Source organism: Pongo pygmaeus, chromosome 1 (assembly GCF_028885625.2).
Source record: "Pongo pygmaeus isolate AG05252 chromosome 1, NHGRI_mPonPyg2-v2.0_pri, whole genome shotgun sequence".
NCBI lineage: Eukaryota > Metazoa > Chordata > Mammalia > Primates > Hominidae > Pongo > Pongo pygmaeus.
The window spans coordinates 110,793,587-110,814,843 of NC_072373.2; the positions used below are offsets into that span (position 1 = coordinate 110,793,587).

At 40.2% G+C, this 21,257-nt stretch overlaps 1 protein-coding gene across 2 annotated transcripts in view; it reads left to right on the top strand.

Moving 5' to 3' along the window:
• TBX15 (T-box transcription factor 15) overlaps nucleotides 1-20,864 on the top strand; it is a 112,287-nt gene extending 91,423 nt beyond the window's left edge. For both annotated transcript variants that reach the window (XM_063651447.1, XM_054456523.2), the window contains exons 7-8: nucleotides 5,041-5,138; nucleotides 18,394-20,864. In XM_063651447.1, coding sequence (XP_063507517.1) covers nucleotides 5,041-5,138; nucleotides 18,394-19,178 — 883 coding nt within the window. In that variant the 3' untranslated portion in view covers nucleotides 19,179-20,864. The remainder of the gene's footprint in view (nucleotides 1-5,040; nucleotides 5,139-18,393) is intronic.
• Nucleotides 20,865-21,257: the final 393 nt, after the last annotated feature.

Consider the following 21,257-nt stretch of genomic DNA (forward strand, 5'->3'; position numbering starts at 1 on the left):
GATAAAATCTAAGCACCTATCATGGAATAAATGCTCATGGTGTCTACTGCCCTTCTCCCATTCTGTACCCTAGGTTCCAGTCACCCTGAACTATGTCCCCAAAACATGCCTTCTCTTGCATACCTCCAAGTCTTTGCACATACTGTTCAGTCTACTAGAAAAACTTTTACTGACTCTTTTCTGGATGGAAAACTGCTGATTACTCTTTAACAGTAAGCTTAAATAACTGGCCTTTTGTGGAATCTTCCTTGAGTTTTTCAGGTGTATTAAGTGATTCTTGCCCAATATTCCATGGCATCTTGGCATACATGTCTTCAGTGTAACATTTACTGCATAGTTCAGAAACTAGTCATTTATATCTTGTTCCTTTTTTAAAAAACAAGACAGTCATAAAGGGTAGAGACCCTGTGTCTTTTCTGTCTTTATATTTCTTGAACTTAGTATTATAAGTATTTTTTTCTGGTTGGATAATTGTCTTATTACTTCAAGACCTCTGTCTCAGTAGGCTTCCCTTAGTCCTTTTCCATCTTCTACTGAGAAGACCAATGGCCTTATCAACCTATAGCATATGTTGCCTTTGTTACCAGTGTCACCAGCAAATAGTATGGGGAAGAGTAAAAATTAAGGAAGTCAGAACTAAAGAGGAAATAAACAAAGGAAACATTAAAAAGCAACTCCCTATCTCAAGACAAAAGAAAAGCAGAAATATGTATTGGAGTGCTACCAAGTAGGGTCATGAAAGTTATTATAATTATTGTTGTACTTATCAAATATTTGCTGAACTTTGAAGGAATGATACTGCCATCTTTTTGGATTGAAAATGTTGCAAGGATGTTTTTTTCTGTAGTCTATTTTTCCAAATAAATTGATTTCAAGGAATCATCAATTTGCAAAAGAGGTCCTTGGCTTGCTTTCTCTTCTTCCTCTTTCCCCTTCTCTTCAGCACATTCTGTTGGTTTGGCTAGTGAGCAGCCTGAAAAGCCTAAAGAGAAGAGGCCTGGAAACCAGAGAGGTGATTACAGCCAAAGCACTGAACAAAGGTGGTTTGGATATGGCCTATGTTGTCATTGGAGCTAACAGGGAAAAAATGAGCAAGAGGGGGACACTTGCCAATTTGACCATCTCTGATTGGAAATCTCAGAGATGACGTCAGGTCTCTGGTGTTCAGCAGACCTGAGAGGCTCACCATGTGGAACACGTTAATGGCATACCATTACCTAAGACTGCTTTTTTCACCCGTTAGACAATGAATTCACTTTTAAAAACTTGGAGATAAAATTTTACAAAACTAGGGTAAAATGACAAATGAGTAAACTGTGTAGCACAGGGTAAATTTTGACTAGACATCCAACTGGCTGAAGATGTTAATAGGTGGTTGGCAAGAACTCTCATAAGAAAAGATGGGAAGTGAAATGACTCGCCCCTGCGAGGGAACTCAGACTCTGCTGAAGCTCGGAAGTTCTATGGCTGGAATGGAAAAAAACAAGGAAAATGCAAACCTCTCTGAGCCTGAAGTTAATAAAGGCACAATCACAATCAGCTATAGAAACAATTCCCAAATCTCTGATACTGGAGGATCTCTTCTGTCTTCAGATACTTTATTTTACACCAAGTTGTGTTCCTAAGTTTTAGGCTTAGAAAACTGAACGCTTGTTAAACTGTAAGAATGACTCAGCAATAAAGCATTCATTCTTCTACTAATTAATTCAATGCATATCATTTGAGATCTTACCCTGTAACCAGCACTGTGCTAGAAAACTGGGCATAGAAGAACATGGGACCTAAGCCCTTCAGATGTGAACATACTAGTGGTGGGGAGAGGTGAATTGTTTAATCTTGCCATGGCACTACAACAAATATTGATATATAGAACTAGTACCTTCTAATAATTAGATCTGTCCAATGAAGTGTAATAGGGTTGAGGACAAATAAAACAGGTAGAATATGGTAAATAAATAGGATTAATTTTTCTAAAAAGCAATACACACTGAATACATAAATAAAATCAATAATATAAATCTATGAGACCAATATTATTCTCTGTAGGATAATATATATTATAGGATCATTTCTATTATAGAATAATTTATATATATGCTATGTAGGATATATTTACAAGACATAGATCCACTGTGGATTAATAAGACATGGTTAGGCATGTATGGTCTTAGCCATTATTTTTTTGGGAGCCATAACCCTTCCCACACAATTCCACTACCAAACTGATCCTTGCTGTGGCAGACCCCTGGATGGATTACATATGTGTCCATAGGTGGCATGTTGTACTTTATGTTCTTTAGCTAAGGAAGGTCTCCCTGCTGAGGATGTGGCAGGTGGACTCCTTGTAGGAAATGCCTGTCACTCTCACTATTTACTTACTGGTAATGGAATCAGAGGGTGAAAGTTATATCAGATCAATCAAAAAGCTGAAAATTTTCCTGGGGATATATATATACCAACAGAGGTGGATAACCATTCAAGATGGTATCATAAAAGGTATAGTAGATGACATCCAAGAATCTTCCTAGACTTAAAATCTGTGATTTTACAACTCGGTTCTTTTAGTTGGATTTTAGATTTGAATTCATGAGTAAATGGTCACTATTCTATATAGAGTTAACTGCTTAAATAAAATAAAACTATTAACACTTTTGTCACTGTCTTCTTGCCTATTATGAAAATGAAACTGCTATGGTTTGAATATGTCCCCCAAAGTTTATGTGTTCCAAACTTAATCTGCAATACAACAGTGTTAAGAGCTGGGACCTTTAAGGGGTGATTAGGCTCTAAAAGCTGTGCCCCATGAATGACTAGTTAACACAGGAGTGTGGTCCTGATGAAAGAATAAGTTTGGTGCCTTTCTCTCTTGCTCTTGCCCTCTCTTGACCTTCCATCTATCACCATGTATGACTCAGCACAAAGGCCCCTACCAAGTGCCAGCACCTTGCTCTTGGACTTCTCAGCCTCCAGAACTGTGAGACAAATAAACTTTATTGTTTATAAATTACCTAGTGTATGGTAGGTTATAGCAGCACAAAATGAACTAGGATAGAAAATGAAGTTCATTTTCTATTTATTCAACAAATAAAATATTGGCAGTGTATCAGTATATTATTGCAATTTCATAGTCTTCCAGCACTTTATTATGAACTGAGAAGGGACTGTTCTTTGTCCTTGAGCTAATATTTTGTCCTCATCATCAGTACATGTTCCTGGGAAGAATGAACTAGGAGGTGGAACAAAAAAGACTCTGCCATTTTCAGTGAGCCTCCTGTGCCATTAAAGGGAATCCTAAGATATTCTGGTGGGTGGCCAACATTCCAAAACAAAGCAGTAAGACCTAAGCCTGGCCTATCTATTTCTTCTATCCATCCAGGCTCAGTGTGGCTTTATCTGCCTATCCTCTTATTATTCTGAACTCCCTAATTGCCTGGGCTCTTTCTCTCCACAAATAGTTTCAGATACTGTATTCAACATTAATGTAGAGTGACTGTGGAGATGTCTCCTATTCCCACTTCTAACAGATTAACAGCTAATAAACACCATGCAACACTCTCTTCTCTGAACCTCTTCTTAAAATACAGAGTTTGGTTTGCCAACACTGGTGTATTTAAAGCCTCCAAGATTCCAGGGAAGACTTTAGAAAGTTAACTGTGCAAGTGAGGCCTGTTCAGAGAGGAAATTTTCCAACACAAAGAGTCAATCAGCGTATCAGCAGCTCATCTGAGAAAAACCCTCAGGGTATCCTATAGTTGTTGATAAGTAAAGGATATTTGTTCTCACCTAAAATAAAATTTCTTTATTCTTGTTGTGTAAGGCTGAAGAGAACTCTGGAAATACATTACCAAGAAAGAAACACAGGCAGCAGAAGTTTCATCTCAAAAGGGGAAGCTAATCCATTTCAGGAAGGGATGCCATACCACCCACCTTCCAGTGACCTTGCAATGAAAAGATTTATGCCATCTGCTCTTTCCTATTCTCCTCCCACCTTTCTCACAGGTCCCACACTTCTCCTCCCTCTATTTAGTTAAGTGCAGTTTTTTTTTTAAAAGAAAGATCAATAATTAGAAGCTGTGTTCAAAGCTTCAAACAAAGCCGCAGCTGATATTTTGTTTTGAGGGTATGGATATCAGCAAGAATATGTCTGAGATAACCTCAATAATCATGTGAAAATGATGTATATCAGCACTTGCATATGTGTTAGAGACATAGTTAATTGAAGGGTAAAAAGACAGTATGCACATAGTCCAATTTATGGAATTTCCAATACAAATGAACCAGGAGCCTTAAAGGAATGTACTTGTAAAATGTTGGATACTTCCTGAACTCTGACGGTTTGTGATGGCCAAAGACCAGACTGATTATTAGGTTACTAAAATGCAGATGAATATTTGGAGAAATGTATTAGTCTTTTTGCCTGAGCCATAATTTCTGAGACCAAGCCCTTTCTTTATCTTCAGGTAGGTGTTTCTTATTGCAGCAGAAACCCAAGTCTATTTCACTGCTTACCTCTCCTTTTATTTCTGTTGCCCTACTCATCTCTGTTGATTTAAGAAGGCTTTAAAACCATAGCAGTTTGACAGTTCCATTCATCCTGTACATACCCAAGGTGAGGAGTTGACACTCGGTCAGGCTGTGTCAGTGCAGTGTGGTAATGATGACGACATTGTTCTGTGCTAGAGAAGCAGTCAATGTTACTTTCTGCACAAGTGTACTCATGATATTAGTGGCCTTGACCTTTAACACTTACCATGCTTTTTTTCCTGCAGACCAAGCCTCCTTTAAAGGAGGGTCAGAATAAAATTCCATCATAGTTGTAGATTTGCTTGCAAATGATCTGAATTGGGTTAATTTGTTATTCCTCCTGCAGTCCAGCATCATTTTACCTTGAGTTTTTTCACCCTAATTTACCCTGATGGTGGTAGCTCTTAGTACCTCTGTTTTTATTACCTGTTTGACAGTCCACCTCTGGATCTCTGAAAAGTCAATGCATTTCTTGAAATTATTTATGACTTCCTTTGCTGGCTTTTCTCTCGTCAGAACTGGACTTGAAGCCATCATGGAGACGTATGCATTCTGGAGACCTCCTGTGCGCACACTCACCTTCGAAGACTTCACCACCATGCAGAAGCAGCAAGGTAAAGCCCTGGAGCAAGGCCTCTGCTTAGTGATAGGGACAGGGACAGAGTGGGAGCTCAACCGAATATAGCACATCTGGCCTCAGGCCAAGATATGGGTTATACCAATTCTCCTGGAATGAAGAGAACTCAGGAGCTCTGTAAATAACCAAAACATCACCACTTGGGTAAACAAGCTGGGTCCAAAGGCAGCATTTTATCTGGCACTCAAATTGCTCTCTCCCTTCCTAAGAGTGCGGTTATGTACTTATAATGTTGATGATATTATTATTAATATTGCTAAGCATTCACATATGCCTTGGTATTTGAAGAGTTTTTTTAATAACTTCATTTATTCCTCATGGTAGTCTTCTCAGTTTTCTTAGAATAAGAAAAGTTTTGTGATGAGCAAAATCTTAGCTCTGGACAATGGCAATAAATTGTATCAGGTCTCAAGGTGAGGAATGGGCTGCTGCAAGCCTATCTGAACCTTGCAACTTGTGTTCTTTCCTTTTTTGCTTATATAAAACAACACCCCTCTCAGTTGGTGGACTAAATAGACTTTCCCCCCTACTGCTTTGAACTTTGTGCTTTTTATCCAATTTATAGTTTTTCTTTCCTCGCAGCTCAGGTTGGGAAACCTGTGGCCAGATGGGTTGTGACTTATTTCAAATTTTTTCAGTCTAGTCTGTAGCTTTCCCAGGCGTAGCACCCATATATTATATTTAACTTTCCCTCTTCAGGGGAGCTTCTAACATTTTGCACACTGAATTAGGTTTGTAACCTAATTCTGTCAGGTATTAAGATGAGTGTAGTGATTAAAAGCATAGACTCTGGAGTTAGACTAGGTCTAGGCTAGGCTCTTATCACTGATCTTTTCTAGCTTTGTGACCTTGGTCAAGTCCCTCAACTTTTCTGACACCCAGTTTTATCGTCTGCATTATATGGAAAAGTAGAATCAAATAGAATTCTTGAATTAAATGAGATAGTGCATTTAAAATCATAGTAAACATTTAATACAACTAGTTATCATTGTCTTCATCATCCTCATTAACTTCACCTTCAAGGCCCTTATGTCCCTGTATGTAGACACTTAAGCAAAGTTGTGTCAGGACCAAGGGATATTGCCTTTCTGATGATTAATTATTTAAAACATGATTAGACTATTCATTTTCACAGGGATCTGGTGAAGTAAGTGATCCAGAATTTCCATCTCTTTTATATATTCCTCCCTACAAAGCTGTGATTAGAAGCAGAGTCAATAGTTATTCAAGGTGTCACCACGGCTTTGAGGCCCTCATGGATGGCCATTAAGAGACAGGGGCTTAAAGGGACTCAGGAAAATCTAGGCCCTCATCTTTGATGGTCATGAATTCTCTAAATTGAGGCAATTTGCTTCTATTCCTGCATGCCAGTTTTCTTACCTACAAAAGAGGGATAATTTTTTGGTGTGAGGGAATTTATATAAACATGCTGTGTAGATAAAAATGTGTCATTGATTTGATTTAGTTCTGTGGTAGCTTCTTTGCTTGTCTGCCCTTGCTTTACTCATTGCCTTTCCAAGCTCTAGCTAAGCAGGAGTTTGTATCATGGAGGCTGGTCGGAGGAGGTTGGCAGGGATATTGCCAGTTCCAGAGGGCAGGCGTTAATGGCAACAATTGTGTTCAATGCTCTATCCCCAAGATCTACTACAGGGCCTGGCACCCAGTACGTACCCAATGAATAGTGAATGGGATCACTTGCTGGCACTGTGGATCAGGTGGGCAGAGCCACTCTCAAACTTCATCTTGGAGCACAACCACCTAATATGTATGTAGACATGGATACGGAGTGATCATTGAGGGTGGCCATTGGGCAGGCACAGACACAGGAAGCTTGCATGGGTTACTTAGATGTGCAGCATAGTAGGTTTCATGGTACTTATACTAAAACTTTACCAGTATGAAGGGTTATTATTGACATTTTGAAAACAATGGTTTCAGATAAACTGAACTTTCAAAACACTTCAGTGACCCTTGCTTATATCGGCAGAGAAGAAAGAACTTGAATTATTGGATACATATGGTGATGGGATGGGGTTAGAGAAAAAGCCAGGACTCTATTAAATAGTTTAATTGGAATATATTTTTGAAATATCCACTGAAGTTGATCCAGATTCTCATTATTAAAAAATACGTGGCTTGGTTTCTTGACGTTAACAAAGGATGTAAAACCAACAACACCCATCCCCTCTTCCCTTAAGAACTAAGAGTTTCAGTGACTCTGGACAGTGTCACTCATAAAATGAAGAGAAGAGACACAGCCATGCATGCTGAACTGCTTTGCATCTTAGAAGGAATAGAGAGGAATGAGCTTCTAGTGGAAACTGCAGTGGTAGGCTATTTTTTACAGCAATTCCCTTTTAATGAGGTGAGTATTGGCAGTGTTTGCACCAAACCTAAGATTGGTGCCAAATATTGACTGACTCCAATTGTCCATATTACCTCATTGTTTCAGCATATGAGTATCTGTCATGTCACATAGCAGTCCTAGACAGTTTTGTGCTGCTACTGGTGAGGGTGGATCTGTCTCTCTGCATAGATGAGGTTAAGAATGCTTTTTTCATCCTGCCTTTGCTGCCATCTTTTATTTCTCTTGTCATTAAGACTCATCTGCTGATAAAACTTCGAAGAAAGCACTTAGGTAAATTCTCCACAGTTTTGCAAAAATTCAAATCTTTTTATTTTTAAAATCACATTGAATGGAGTATTGTAAATAGTTGTTTTAGGGAGAAGAATGCATGAGATTCATTATCTTCTGCCTTTGACACAAAAAAGAAACTGAGGCATGACACAGTCTAATACAGGGGTGTCCAGTGTTTTGGCTTCTTTGCACCACATTGGAAGAAGAAAAATCGTCTTGGGCTACACATGAAATATACTAAAACTAATGATAGCCGAGGAGCTAAAAAAACTACGAAAAATCTCATAATGTTTTAAGAAAGTTTACAAATTTGTGTTGAGCTGCATTCAAAGCTATTCTTGGCTGCATGCAGCCCTTGGGCCATGGGTTGGACAAGTCTGGTCTAGTATCACATGTGCAGTTAAGCGGTGGCAGAGCTAAGTTCAGAGTACCAATGCAGATCTCTTATTTGACAGGACAGTTTCCTTTCCACCAGATTATATTATTTTTCTTATTCTTTCTTACTACAGCTTTAATTTTCAACAAAGATTTTAGTTTGCTCTTCCTATTGATGGTTTTTATTGTTCAACAACTTGAGCATTAACTCTCAATAGGTCAATTTTTTTTTTTTATAAGTCAAGTATATGGTCTTCGGATGTCTTCAGTTAGACTCAAGGATGTTTATGTGTTTGGAGAGTCGAGAGAGGCTGGAGATTCTGGAGATGAAGGTTCTATCTCAGGAATGGCTTTTGCCTAAACACTGCTAGTGACAAGGAGGAAATGAACTAACCAGGCAAGTTATGCTTGGAGAAAGTGACTGAGGCAATATAAACATAGAAGGAAGAGGAAATAAGAGTCCAGGTCAGTTATAGCTAAATGCAATGCAATCCTGTTGTTGTTCTGATGGATATCCTTGAACAAAATCTGTGCCTCAACTTCCTCATGTATATAATGGAGCTATTTGAGTTGCCAAAACCGAGAGCTTTATCAGCAGTGACTTCAAGCTATTTGATAACTATTGTTCTAAAAGGAATCATTCTGGACCAATGACACCAGAACTGCCAACTTTCCATCTGTGGACATGAGAGGACCCACCATTTACAAAAGCTCTCCATTCCCCAAGAGAGTTGGCGGACATCACTACCGAGCTCAGTACCATTGGGTGTTTCAGTGTTTGTCAGGCAGTTAAAGAGTTAGGATTATCGGGGTCTCTGTTGATGATTGAATTTTCATCAGTTTGACTTGTATTAGTTGAGGTTGGTTAGTGAGAGGGATCAGCTACTGATCAAGTCATACAAGTAAGATACTGGGAAAGAAGGACAATTTAGTGGACATGAGCCATTGAACTATGACATCACTGTAATGATCAAAACATAGCTGATTTATACAGATCTCATTTATCACCGAGGTGAGGAATAATGCCCATACATATGGCTTATCACATAGAATTTTTTTTAAAGCACTCCCTTTTTAGCTATAGAAGAGCAATATCCTAATTCTGCACTATAATCATGAAGAGCTCCTGATAGGGGGTAGGGAGCATCTCAATTCAATCCATTAAAACAAACAGTAATTGATTACATATTTTGTTTTGTCCCCGAAGTTCCTTATGCTCAGCATGTCCAAAATTGAGTCATCATCTACCTCACAGCCTGGTGCCTTCTCCACAGGGAAGGAGAACACTTGATATCCCAGAAGTTTCCCTCCCTGCCGTACCCCCATGCCCAACCATTACTAAGTTCTTAAATCTGTCCACATCTCTAACCTTCCTTGTTACCATGCCACTCTGCACTGACGTCACCTCTCACTGCATGACCGTAATGTCTTCCATAGTTTCTACATTTTCTTCCAAGCCATTCCTCATGTAGAAATGAGAATCATTTTTTTCAAAACACACATCTTTGCACCTCAAACTTCTGTCTCCATTCTGCTTAAAGCTGCTCAATGGCCACAGTTTACTTTCACCTATGAAAGACATATTCCTTAACATTTTCGCTAGACCTTGCATGTTCTGGCTTTTGCTGCCTCACCTCTAAAATAGGGATAATAACAATGAGAATTAATGAATGTAAAGTGCTTAGGAAAGAGCCTAGGATTTACTGAGTGTTCAAAAATGTTCTCTATGATCATCCTTATTGTTGCTATTATTACTACTCTAGCTTCAGCCTATATCACCTCCCCTCGTTCTCTCTGTTGTTTCAGCATCACTCATTTTACTTCTCTTTCTCAAACATGGTGTGCTCTTTCCTGCCACGTTGTTCTCTTTCTCTGGAAGGCTCCTTGCTACCCACTTGCCTTCTTAGTGCTATCTGTCTTTGAGATCACAGCTTAAATATGACTTCCTTGGGGAAATTCCCTGCCATCCAGAGTAGGCCAAGTCTCCTTAAGGTGAGCTCTTGTTTATTTGTGTCATTCTTTCATTAATGTTTCTTATCCACATTTTTCTTACTATTTTTTTCCTGCATGATTAAATCCCTGGGTCCAAACACTCCCCATTGGTTGAGTGTATATTTAGTACTCAAACAGTGATTGAATAAGTGAATAAACTCTGCTAGGTTGTGTATCATAGGGACTAATGTCAATGTGTTTGGCAAACATTAACCAGAGACAACTTTAGGATAAAATTTGAAGGGCATGATGATTAGAAAAGAAAAAAGAAGAACATAAGTTTTGTAAAGGATAGTGAAGAAAGTACTCAAAATTCTTTTCTTTTCCTTCCTTCCTTCTTTTCTTCCCTCCCTCCCTCTCTTCTTTCTTTCTCTCTCTCTTTCTTTCTTTCTTTCTCTCTTTCTTTCTTTCTTTCTTTCTTTTTCTTTCTTTCTTTCTTTCTTTCTTTCTTTCTTTCTTTCTTTCTTTCTTTCTCTTTCTTCTTTCTCTTTCCTTCCTTCCTTCCTTCCTTCTTTCTTCCTTTCTTTTTGACAGAGTTTTGCCCTGTCACCCAGGCTGGAGTGCAGTGGTACCATCTTGGCTCACTGCAACATCTGCCTCCTGGGTTCAAGCAATTCTCCTGCCTTAGCCTCCTGAGTAGCTGGGACTACAGGTGCACACCACCATGCCTGGCTAATTTTTGTATTTTTTGTAGAGACGTGGTTTCACCATGCTGGCCATGCTGAAACTGGTCTCAAACTCCTGACCTGAAGTGATTTGCCCACTTTGGCCTCCCAAAGTGCTGGGATTACAGGCATGAGTCACCACACCTGGCCCCCAAAATTCTTAAGTGAAAATAACAAGATAGTAAGTTGCGAACAATTATTTATGGTCTCAGGAATCCATATGTCAGTGCGTATAATATGAGGAGTGAATAAAATGACCTTAAAGCTTTAACATTAAGAAGTAAGAGTCACTTGTTCACTCATGCAGTCAATTAACATTAGCGTTTCTCATGCTGTCGTGGGTAATGTTAAGTCTTCTTGGGACAGAAATAATGACAAGAATAGTAAATTAAAGTGATGTACTTTGAAAGAAATAAACCCAGTAGGAGAAAAAACATGAGTATTACTGTTAGGGAAGACTACAAACTTCACTTAATTCTGGGCATCCTAATGTTATTCCCACAAGATCACACCATTGTTTTTCCTGCTTTTATTTATATATTCTTCCTTTTATGTCTTATCTAACTGCATTTCACAAACCTATCAGAGAATGGCCACTTTGATGTCTTTAGACACTCCTCTTTTATCTTCTTACCATTTGTGGTGTTATAATTGGTTTTTGAAATTACCTTTTTGTTTAGATTTGTGCATTTCTTTCTACTGAACTTTTAGAAAACTTAAAAAAAACAGCAGCTGTTGTTTTTCTATTCTGTACATTATCCTTCTTATTTGCCATGGACACTAATATGAAAAAATCATCTTGAAAAGTTGCCAGCATTTTTACTTCATTGTTTAGCCTGTTCTTATTGATCAGAACGAGGCCAGCAACCATTTAAGAGATTATGTATTTTTCTAAAGTAAAGTCACTAACTTATTAGATATTTTTTTACAGAGCTACATGTCTATTTACGTAGCTGAAATCCCTTGTTCCTACTCATAGGTAATTTATCATGTCTTAGGAAGGAATCATCCATAGCCTCCATTTGACAAAGTGGTTCATAGTCTAGTCCTACCATTCTCATTTTTATTTCTCTGTCTTCCAGCTTTATGTTAATATTCCTACCCCTTCAGATTCATAGTAGAATTACCTATAGAATTAGGGAAGTATATCAATTAGGATTCTTACTGTTGTAAATAAAATAAAACCCAAATGGCAAAGCAAAAAAGAAACTCATTGGGTCATGAAACTGAAATGACTCAAATAGCCAGTTTTAGGCAAAGCTTAATATAGGCACCCATAAAAGATCATCAACTCCATTTCTCAACTTTGCTCTCTATCATCCTGACTTTATTCTCAGTTTCCCCATGGTATAAACATGCTTACCATAACCCCTGGCCCTACATATTTTGAGGTTTAAATCTGATGGGAAAAGGCATGTACCTTTCTCCTAAGATTTCTACCAAAATCTCATTGAGTCTAATTGTCTTTAATCGAGTCATCTCAATTTTAATTACTGTGGTAGGGGGGAATATGATGCTTTGATTGTCCAGGCCTGAGTCACATGCCTTCCCTGAAGGTAGGGCTGAAGCATTGAGAGTGGGAGAAAGTGTGTAATAGTGGGAAAACTAGATACTGTTGCCAGAAAGAAGCAGATGAATTCTAAATGAAGGTAACAGATGCATGCTGCAGCAAGGAAGGCAGTAAAACAAGTAGGGGAGAAAACAATTAAGTTAATGGAAAGTGAAGAAATGCTGCAGTCCACCTAAGGAATGTGGTAGGTATAAAATAGGACCATTTAAGAAGCAGAGACACTCAGAGCACAGAGTACCAATGTGCAAAACGAGAATTGGATGAATATATTCAAAGCAATTTTAAAGAGAAGGAGTTTAGGTCTGTGCATACCTTTAACTTTTATGGAGAATGATTCGCTAGGAGTCTTTCTAAGATTGAAACCACGCAATTCCTATTAGCACTCTAATGTTCATGTTTGCATTATGAGGATGGTACTCATCTCAACTAAGTAATTCTTTTGTTGAGATGAACAGTGCTGTGCTCATTAAACTTTACGATCTCTGGGTTTATTCTCTGGGATCAGTCTATAGGGTGCTGCTATTTTACCTCTTACCTGTCTGAAAGCCTCAAAGAAGACTTCTCAAGGATACACAGTGAATCAGCACTCCTCAGAGACAGATGCCATTGAATTATACGAGAGAAGAGTCTGGCTCATGGAACGAAGTAATTACATGGAAATTTATTCTTTACTAGCCTAGATGGGGTTTTGCCTTACTGTTTTTCAATTTTGGGGGAGGAGGAAGAAAAGCACAGCAAAATAAATCGAAAAAGAAACTGTATGTGAAAGCCCTCATATTACAATCTGGAAATGATCAATTTAGAGATGCAAAAGTCAGCAGGTTTAGTATTCAGGATTTTCATGGTCACATTTAACTTGCCTTTATGGTAAAAACACGTATATTCTAGGTTATTGTCCTCGTACGGAATTACTGCTAAACGTATCCTTTTTGGTTATTTTGGCCATTAGCCTTGGATATTGGAGCAAGTTAATGTCATATATGAATTTTCATGTGTGCCACCTCATATTGGCCCATGGGTAAAATAGGATGAAGGGAGCTGGGGCTGTAGGAGATTGATCCTACAGATCCTACAGGACCTACAGATCCTACAGATGCTACAGAACTCCTGAAAGTTTTAAGCTACTTAGGGCATTATATTTTAATCACTTCTCAGAAGTGAATTAAGACCTCTAAGGACAGTGGGAAAAACACCAGTCTAACTATTTGTGTTCTGTCAATCCCACTTTGCTTCATTTGAGGAAAGATGGAGACACGGGCAGCCATTCTTGTCCTGAACTGGAAGTGAGGGAGGAGGGACAGATAATTCAGAGAGGAACCAGAGTTAGGTTAGCCTTTGGGAGTAAGGCACAGGTAGGGCCTTAGCTGCTACTTGGCCTAGTGCTCCATCATTCACAGTGATGGAGGTTCTTCTAGCATGTAACAACAAACATGTAGCTCTTGTGACATAATGCTCATCAGGGTGGGGAGAGGCCAAGATGCTTAGCTCCACAGACAGAGCCATTCTCATTAGAACCCAAGTTCCTTTCTCCTTCCTTCACTCTTCTCTCATAGAAGAGAATAGTTAATGCTTATGTGCTGGGCTAGGTGCAGTGGCTCACGCCTGTAATCCCAACAATTTGAGGCTGAGACAGGAGGATTTCTTGAGCCCAGGAGTTTAAGACCAGCCTGAGCAACATAGTGAGACCCCATCTCTACTAAAAATTATTTTTTTAAAAAAATTAATGCCTATGTGCCAAATACAGTTATGAGCACTTTGTAATATATACTATTATATATTATCTATTTCTCAAAACATCTCTACAAAATAGATATTGGCAATTCCTTAAAATGTAAAAGGCTTGGAGTTGCTAACTTGCTAAGGTTCTGTCCTTAATCAGTAAGACAGCTGGGATTGGAACTGGGTTTGTTTGACCCTATAGAACACACTCATCCATTAAATAAAATTTCTGTCAAGATGCTCAGAGCACTCAGGACCTGGCAGGTACAGAGGGGAGGAGAGCACAGGGAAGAGAGGCATGCTTTGCTTTGAGAGGCAGCTCTGACCCTCCTGTATCAGTATGGCCTGGCCTGGACTGGCCTCCCACCCTGCTCTAGCTTTTCTGTGATGAGAATCTCTAGTCAGCCAAGTGTTGAAAATGAACAAGGAGGATGGGCTCCCTCTTTGTGCTCATTTTGCACTTGGCTGGAAATTCCAATCTTTTTTAACAGTTGACAAGCTGTTAGATCATAGGAGGAGAAAGACTTGTCAGTATCTTGGTTTGCTTCTCTGCAAAATGAATACCATAGTCTTCTCTTTCTATGGGAACTTTGAAAAATAGCTGTTATCTGTATGGAGTACTTTATGTGCATAACAGCATTTCTTCAAAGTGCATGGAAGCAAGGTGACCTTCTCTTGGACAGCCTTGCCCCTACCTCCTTCAAACAGTAGTTTATATGGAGGCTTCTCCCACTCAAGCTCAGCAGGCCACCAAGTCTCATTTCCAGTGAATGTCATTTAAAAGCCCAAGCAAGCTGACTACAAACTTTTTAACATGTGCCTCTCATCTGGTCAGCAGAAATCCCTGTAACCTGTTAGTAGTTCCACCCCCAACCTTTTTTTTTTTTTTTTTTTTTTCTTTTTGTAGTGAAACCAATTGAGGCCTTAAATCAGTACCATTCGCTCCATCTTGGGCCATCAGAGAAAACCATTTAGAGTTGTAGGAAGTCGTCTGCTCCATCTTGCACTTCCTGCTGCAGGGCTAGGACCAGTGCCTGATAGAACATACCTATAACAGGACAGTATGGCATGCTGAACAGGTGGTCTCCTCAGGGACCACATAAACACCAGATCAGGGAGAGCAAGGATGAACTTTCAAAGAGAAGTGACCAGATACCTATCCCATAAAACACAAATCTCTTTACAGCTGGAGTCAGGTTTCTCCATTTGTGCCATGGCATTTATTTCAGAGAAGCTCATTGCATTTAGAGTGGAAAATAAGGAAAATGTGTAGGATGTCTCAAAGAGGAACCACACACTTGAAATGAATCCTTGAGATTTCTGCAAGGCACTGAAGGCCTGGCCATTCAGCTGTATAGGAACAAGACAGATGAGATGTTCTTCCTCCTCCTTCTAGAATCTTCTCCTGCCAGAGATCCTTCATTATATTAAAATAATTCCATGGAAAGTACTTGTTGTTGGCGATTCACACTTTATATTATTTGAAACCTCAGTTACAGATATGCTGAGAAGGACAGAAACTGAGGCCCACTGGTTCAAGCCCCTGATTTCACAGCTAATGAGAATGAAGAGGTGGCCTGCATTGCTAGTGGTCATGAGCCGGACAGAGGTTAATAGGCCTAGAATCAGGCTCAGGGCTCTTTCCAACATGGCCAGCTGCTGTGTTCATTCTCCTAGCGGTATTTACAATGTTGGCCTTGTCTCAAATTGTGGAATAAAAATCATTTTACTTTTCTTAAAGGATTTTAAGTTGAGTATTAGAAAGGAGGAAGGAGAAGTTTCTGAAATGTCTCTAAAATCAGCAGCTATTTATATTTAAATACAATTCTTCCTTGAAAGTTCATTGGGGGAAATTCTTTTGAAATTCTTTTGTTATTAGTTAGGCTTTGTCAAAATTTACCTCTGAAGAAACTATTATAATAGCAAGAGCCAAATTTGTACTTCTATAGCCAGCACTACTAACTACTACCTATGTCCATGGATGTAAGATGAACGCTTTTTTTTCCTGCTAAAAATTAACTTTGGGTTCCTCTTTGAGGGCATCTCTTAATTGACACATTTGGGACCCCTGTGTCCTTAGCACACTGTGGATGGTTTCTTTGTATTCCAATGTCTCTGGAATCCTACTTTTTTTTTTGGGAGAGTTTTGCTCTTGTTGCCCAGGCCAGAGTGCAATGGTGCTATCTTGGCTCACTGCAACCTCCGCCTCCTGGACTCAAGAGATTCTCCTGCCTCGGCCTCCCAAGTAGCTTGTATTACAGGCGCCCACCACCACACCCGGCTAATTTTTGTATTTTTAGTAGAGATGGGGTTTCACCATGTAGGCCAAGCTGGTTTTGAACTCCTGACCTCAAGTGATCCACCTGCCTCAGCCTCCCAAAGTGCTAAGATTACAGGCATGAGCCAGCGTGCCCAACCCCTGCTAGTTTTTATAACATTTTCTTCACTGAGAAAAACCTTATTCCTGCTCTTTTATACCTAAAATGCCCTTTACCCTTTTATAATGCTCAGCTTCTAAGAGTCCCAACATGAGTGGGTAGGTGATCTAAAGGATATTACATTCCTTGGGGGAATCACAGCTCTTGACAATGCTGGGAAACTCCTAACCTTGCTGTGAAAGAGGAAGTTACATCATGGAAGATTCCCTATGGAAGACAAAGCAGCTGCTCTTTCCAGAATTCAGATAAAGGGCCCTGCAGCCCTAGCACTCACCCATGTCTTTAACTTCCATTGGATGAGACAGGAGGCGGATGCTGCATTGCTGCTTCCTGACTTTGGGAAAGAGGAGGCTTGTAAAGGTCATTTTTGGCCTTCTTAAACTATCTGAGAACACACTGAAGCAGGTTGGATTGAACTGGTCCTCAGTCTGTTGGTGCATCATCCACCTGTCTAGCTCTAACGTTCACACATCATAAGATCAACTCGTTCAAATACAGATTCAGGGACTTTTGGAAATGAAAGGAATCTGGAGTTCCTCTAACCCAAAGTGTGGTCTCTGGACCATCACCTGAGAACTTGTTGGAAATGCAAAGTCTTAGGCCCCACTCCAGACCTACAGAATCAGAGACTCTAGGGATGGAGTCAGCAATCTACGCTTTAACAAGCCATCTAGCTGATTCTCATACACACTCAAGTTTAGGAAGGACTATTCTGAGTACTTAGAAATGAGGAATTTGGGTTGTATGGTTCTTAAGCCACACTACACATCTGGGGGAGCTTTTAAAACACTACTGATGTGGAGGTTCCATGCCCAAAAACTCTCTTTTAGTTCATCCGAGGTAGGATCCTGGAACATCAGCATTTTTAAAAGCTGCCAGGTCCTCTATGCCTGAGAACCACTGATCTAAGTTAATTCCTCATCTCTAGATGAAGAAACTGTAACCTGCAGAGGGTAAGTGATGTGCCTAAGGTTACCTGGGCAGTTAGTGTGGCAGAGTTGTGAGCAGACCCAGATCTCCTGACTCTCAGGTCAGTTTAAGGTCTTTCTGGCTTCTTGTTCTGATAAATATTAAAACTCCAAAGACTCCATTTACAGTCTTTATTCCAGTCTCTGAGAATGGGCACGATCCTATAAAAGGAGATCAGCAGAGCCTCTGGTTCATAATGATTTTGTTTTGGGTTAGCCCTGCTTTATTCTAATCTAGCTCTTATAATTGTGTTCCCAATGTCTTTCATGTGATGCAACTTCAATCTCATACCCCAAGCTCCACTGCTCTGCACCCACAGGCCTCAATTTTGACTTGGCACTCTCTTCCATTACCCCATTTCCTCTGAGATTAGGGTCCCGCTTTGGTGTCCTGCATGTTTGGCTGGAAGACTAAAAATAGCAAAGTAGGCAACAGCCTTTGAATAAAATACATATTTAATGCATTTCCATTAAGAATGGGAAAAGCTGAGCTAGTGGATTTTAATGCTGACATAAGAGGTCTTATTAGAAAGTGAATTTGATGGTGAGAAATGGCAACGTGAATCTTGGAAGGTTTATTGTTATTTTTATACAAAGGACTTACTAAGGCTCATACAGAGAAAACAAAAGAATTTAGTGTTGTTTTTGATCATTCTTGAGTGTGTGTGTGTGTGACTGTATGACTGTGTATGTGTCCACAGGTGGAATCACTTAGCATAGGTCTGCTGAGTTAAGAGGAAAAATGGTTCTGTAAAAATCAGCCCTATCTTGCACATTTGAAGGCACCTCCTGTATGGCTTGCATGTGACTTAGGCAGACTCATCTTAAAAGACTCTGTCTCAATAGTATTCACGTTTTATTTTTCAGGAGGCAGCACAGGCACTTCCCCAACCACCTCCAGCACTGGGACACCATCCCCTTCGGCTTCTTCTCATCTTTTATCTCCATCCTGTTCTCCTCCAACTTTTCATCTGGCCCCCAACACTTTCAATGTGGGCTGCCGAGAAAGCCAGCTGTGTAATCTAAACCTCTCTGATTATCCACCATGTGCCCGAAGCAACATGGCTGCCTTGCAGAGCTACCCAGGGCTGAGTGACAGTGGCTACAACAGGCTTCAGAGTGGCACCACTTCAGCCACTCAGCCCTCTGAAACCTTCATGCCTCAGAGGACTCCATCTCTGATATCAGGAATACCAACTCCTCCATCGTTGCCTAGCAACAGCAAGATGGAAGCCTACGGTGGCCAGCTGGGGTCCTTTCCCACTTCCCAGTTTCAGTATGTCATGCAGGCAGGCAATGCTGCCTCCAGCTCCTCATCACCACACATGTTCGGGGGCAGCCACATGCAGCAGAGCTCCTACAATGCCTTCTCCCTTCACAACCCTTATAACCTGTATGGATACAATTTCCCCACTTCCCCTAGGCTAGCTGCAAGCCCAGAAAAACTGAGCGCCTCTCAAAGCACTTTACTCTGTTCTTCTCCTTCCAACGGGGCCTTTGGAGAGAGGCAGTACCTGCCGTCAGGGATGGAACACAGCATGCACATGATTAGCCCTTCACCCAATAACCAACAGGCAACCAACACTTGTGATGGCCGGCAGTATGGGGCAGTTCCAGGCTCCTCCTCCCAGATGTCCGTGCACATGGTTTAAAGGACAGTCCAAACACCACGGAGCATTTGGCAATCAAGGCCCCAGAGTCTCCGTGGTCGGATCCTCCTCTTTGGGAGTCCAGTGTCTTTGGAAAACAGGAACCGTGTTTTTTGTTTTTTTTTTTTTTTCTGGAGGAAAACATATACCCAAGAACAAGAGATACCTTTAAGCCAGTGAAGGATACTTGCAATAGAATCATCCACAACTCAGTGGCCATTCTTCTGCCTTCCCAGACCTTAGTTTTATAAAGCATTGTCTGTTCCAGAGTGGCCTTTGAAGAGACTGAATAATCACTTCGTCATAATGTTAAGGGAGATGCTAGTGTGTGGCAGCCATGAAAAGTTACACATACACACCCACATACAGACAGACCTACCTATACATACATGCACACACACATATATATTCATACACAATTCATACACATGCAATCATACATGCACACTGACTCTGAACTGGGTGAACTCTGCTGTGGGAGGCCCAGAATGGGTGCTTTCACCAAGAATTTGTCTATGTACAACTCTAGATGGAGTGGGCCAGCAGTAGCTGCCAGTCTTTCTCCCCTGCAGCTTCCTCTGCTTCTGGAATGAACCATGTGTCCTGGAGACCCTCCCCATGGATGAGAGTGGAAAGACATCAGTACAACTGGACTTGGCTTCCGGAAAAAGATTGCTTTTGAACTTTGGCTGTCTTCACTTGTATGCTATCATTGATATTCCCAGTGGTGCCCGTGGAAAGAGGGAGAAAGAGCAGCTAAACAGGAGAAAGACAAATGAAAGAATAGAGAACAGGAGCAAGGTGGAGAGCAAGACTGACAGAGAAAGTGTGAGCAATGATGAGAATTTTAATTCATCAAGGAGATGTGTTTTTGGTTTGTCCCCCCAAACCCCATCCGCCCCACTACAGGTCATAGAAAGAATCATGGCATTATTGAGGAGTAAACCTCTCTGGCACACTGAACATGGTCAGGGCATTGGTCAGAGGGACAGAGCAAGGAATGAATCCTGAGCCCACAGCTTTGACCACTGTGATCCAGAAGAGAGGTGCACTACGTGGGAAGTGCTGATTCCACAGCATGCAGCCTGGTAGGGGAAGGAAAATAAAAGGGTGTGAAGAAGGAATAGTTTTATAATCTCGGAAGATGATACCAAGAGCAGAGGCAACAAATAGAGGCCTGGCCTCCAGGTGCCGGATCCAGACACCTGACCTAGAATGCCTGCCCGCTACCCCTGTGGCAGGAAATATCCCCTCATGTCCCAGGGAATTGCAGATGGGCCTTCTATACCCTTCTTCCTGCCCTTAGATCTCCATTTTTATCAAATAGTACATTGCATTTTGAAGGTTTGGGTTTTGTCCTTCATCTTTCCCTTTCCCTTCAAATCTTTTAATGGTAAGAAAGCAAGTGAAGCTTGGTGCAAGTTAAAATTTTTAAATGGTGTGGAAATGCAAATAATACCAAGTAAAATAATACAGATATTATTAAAGTTTCTGGTTTTGAGGTGTTGTAGATAAATGTATTTATGTGCCTAGTGGGGAATCCAATATTATGAATATGAAAAAGGGGGCAATAAAAGGGTATGTAAAATATGTATGAAGAAAAGGTGTATAAAAATTTGCCCTTATGCACGGAACTCTGTTTCTAAGTGCCAAGCACAGAAAGCCGCTAAATAAAATCTTTGCAATTGTTTTCTGCATGTTTGTTCATACAGAAAAATCAAATAACAGCCTTGTGCATTTTCATCGTGCGTTACAGTGAGTATAGAAGTTATATATATATTACTCTATGTGATTTTTATATAGACCCCATGAAGTGAATATTAGCATCCTTTTATAAGTAGTAACTGCATTCCAGAGAGATTGAATGAAATTTGTAGCATTATCCAGCCTGTCACAGAGGGAACGAGGACTTGAAACCAGATCTTCTGACTCTAATGGGATTTTTGCCTTCATATTAGCTGCAGAAACCTGGGTGAGGCTAATAGTAATTGTCATTGTTACTGTATGCCACCTGATACTATACCATGTGTTTTACATGATTATCTTATCCTCCCACAATTCTGTGAGATAGGTAATATCTGA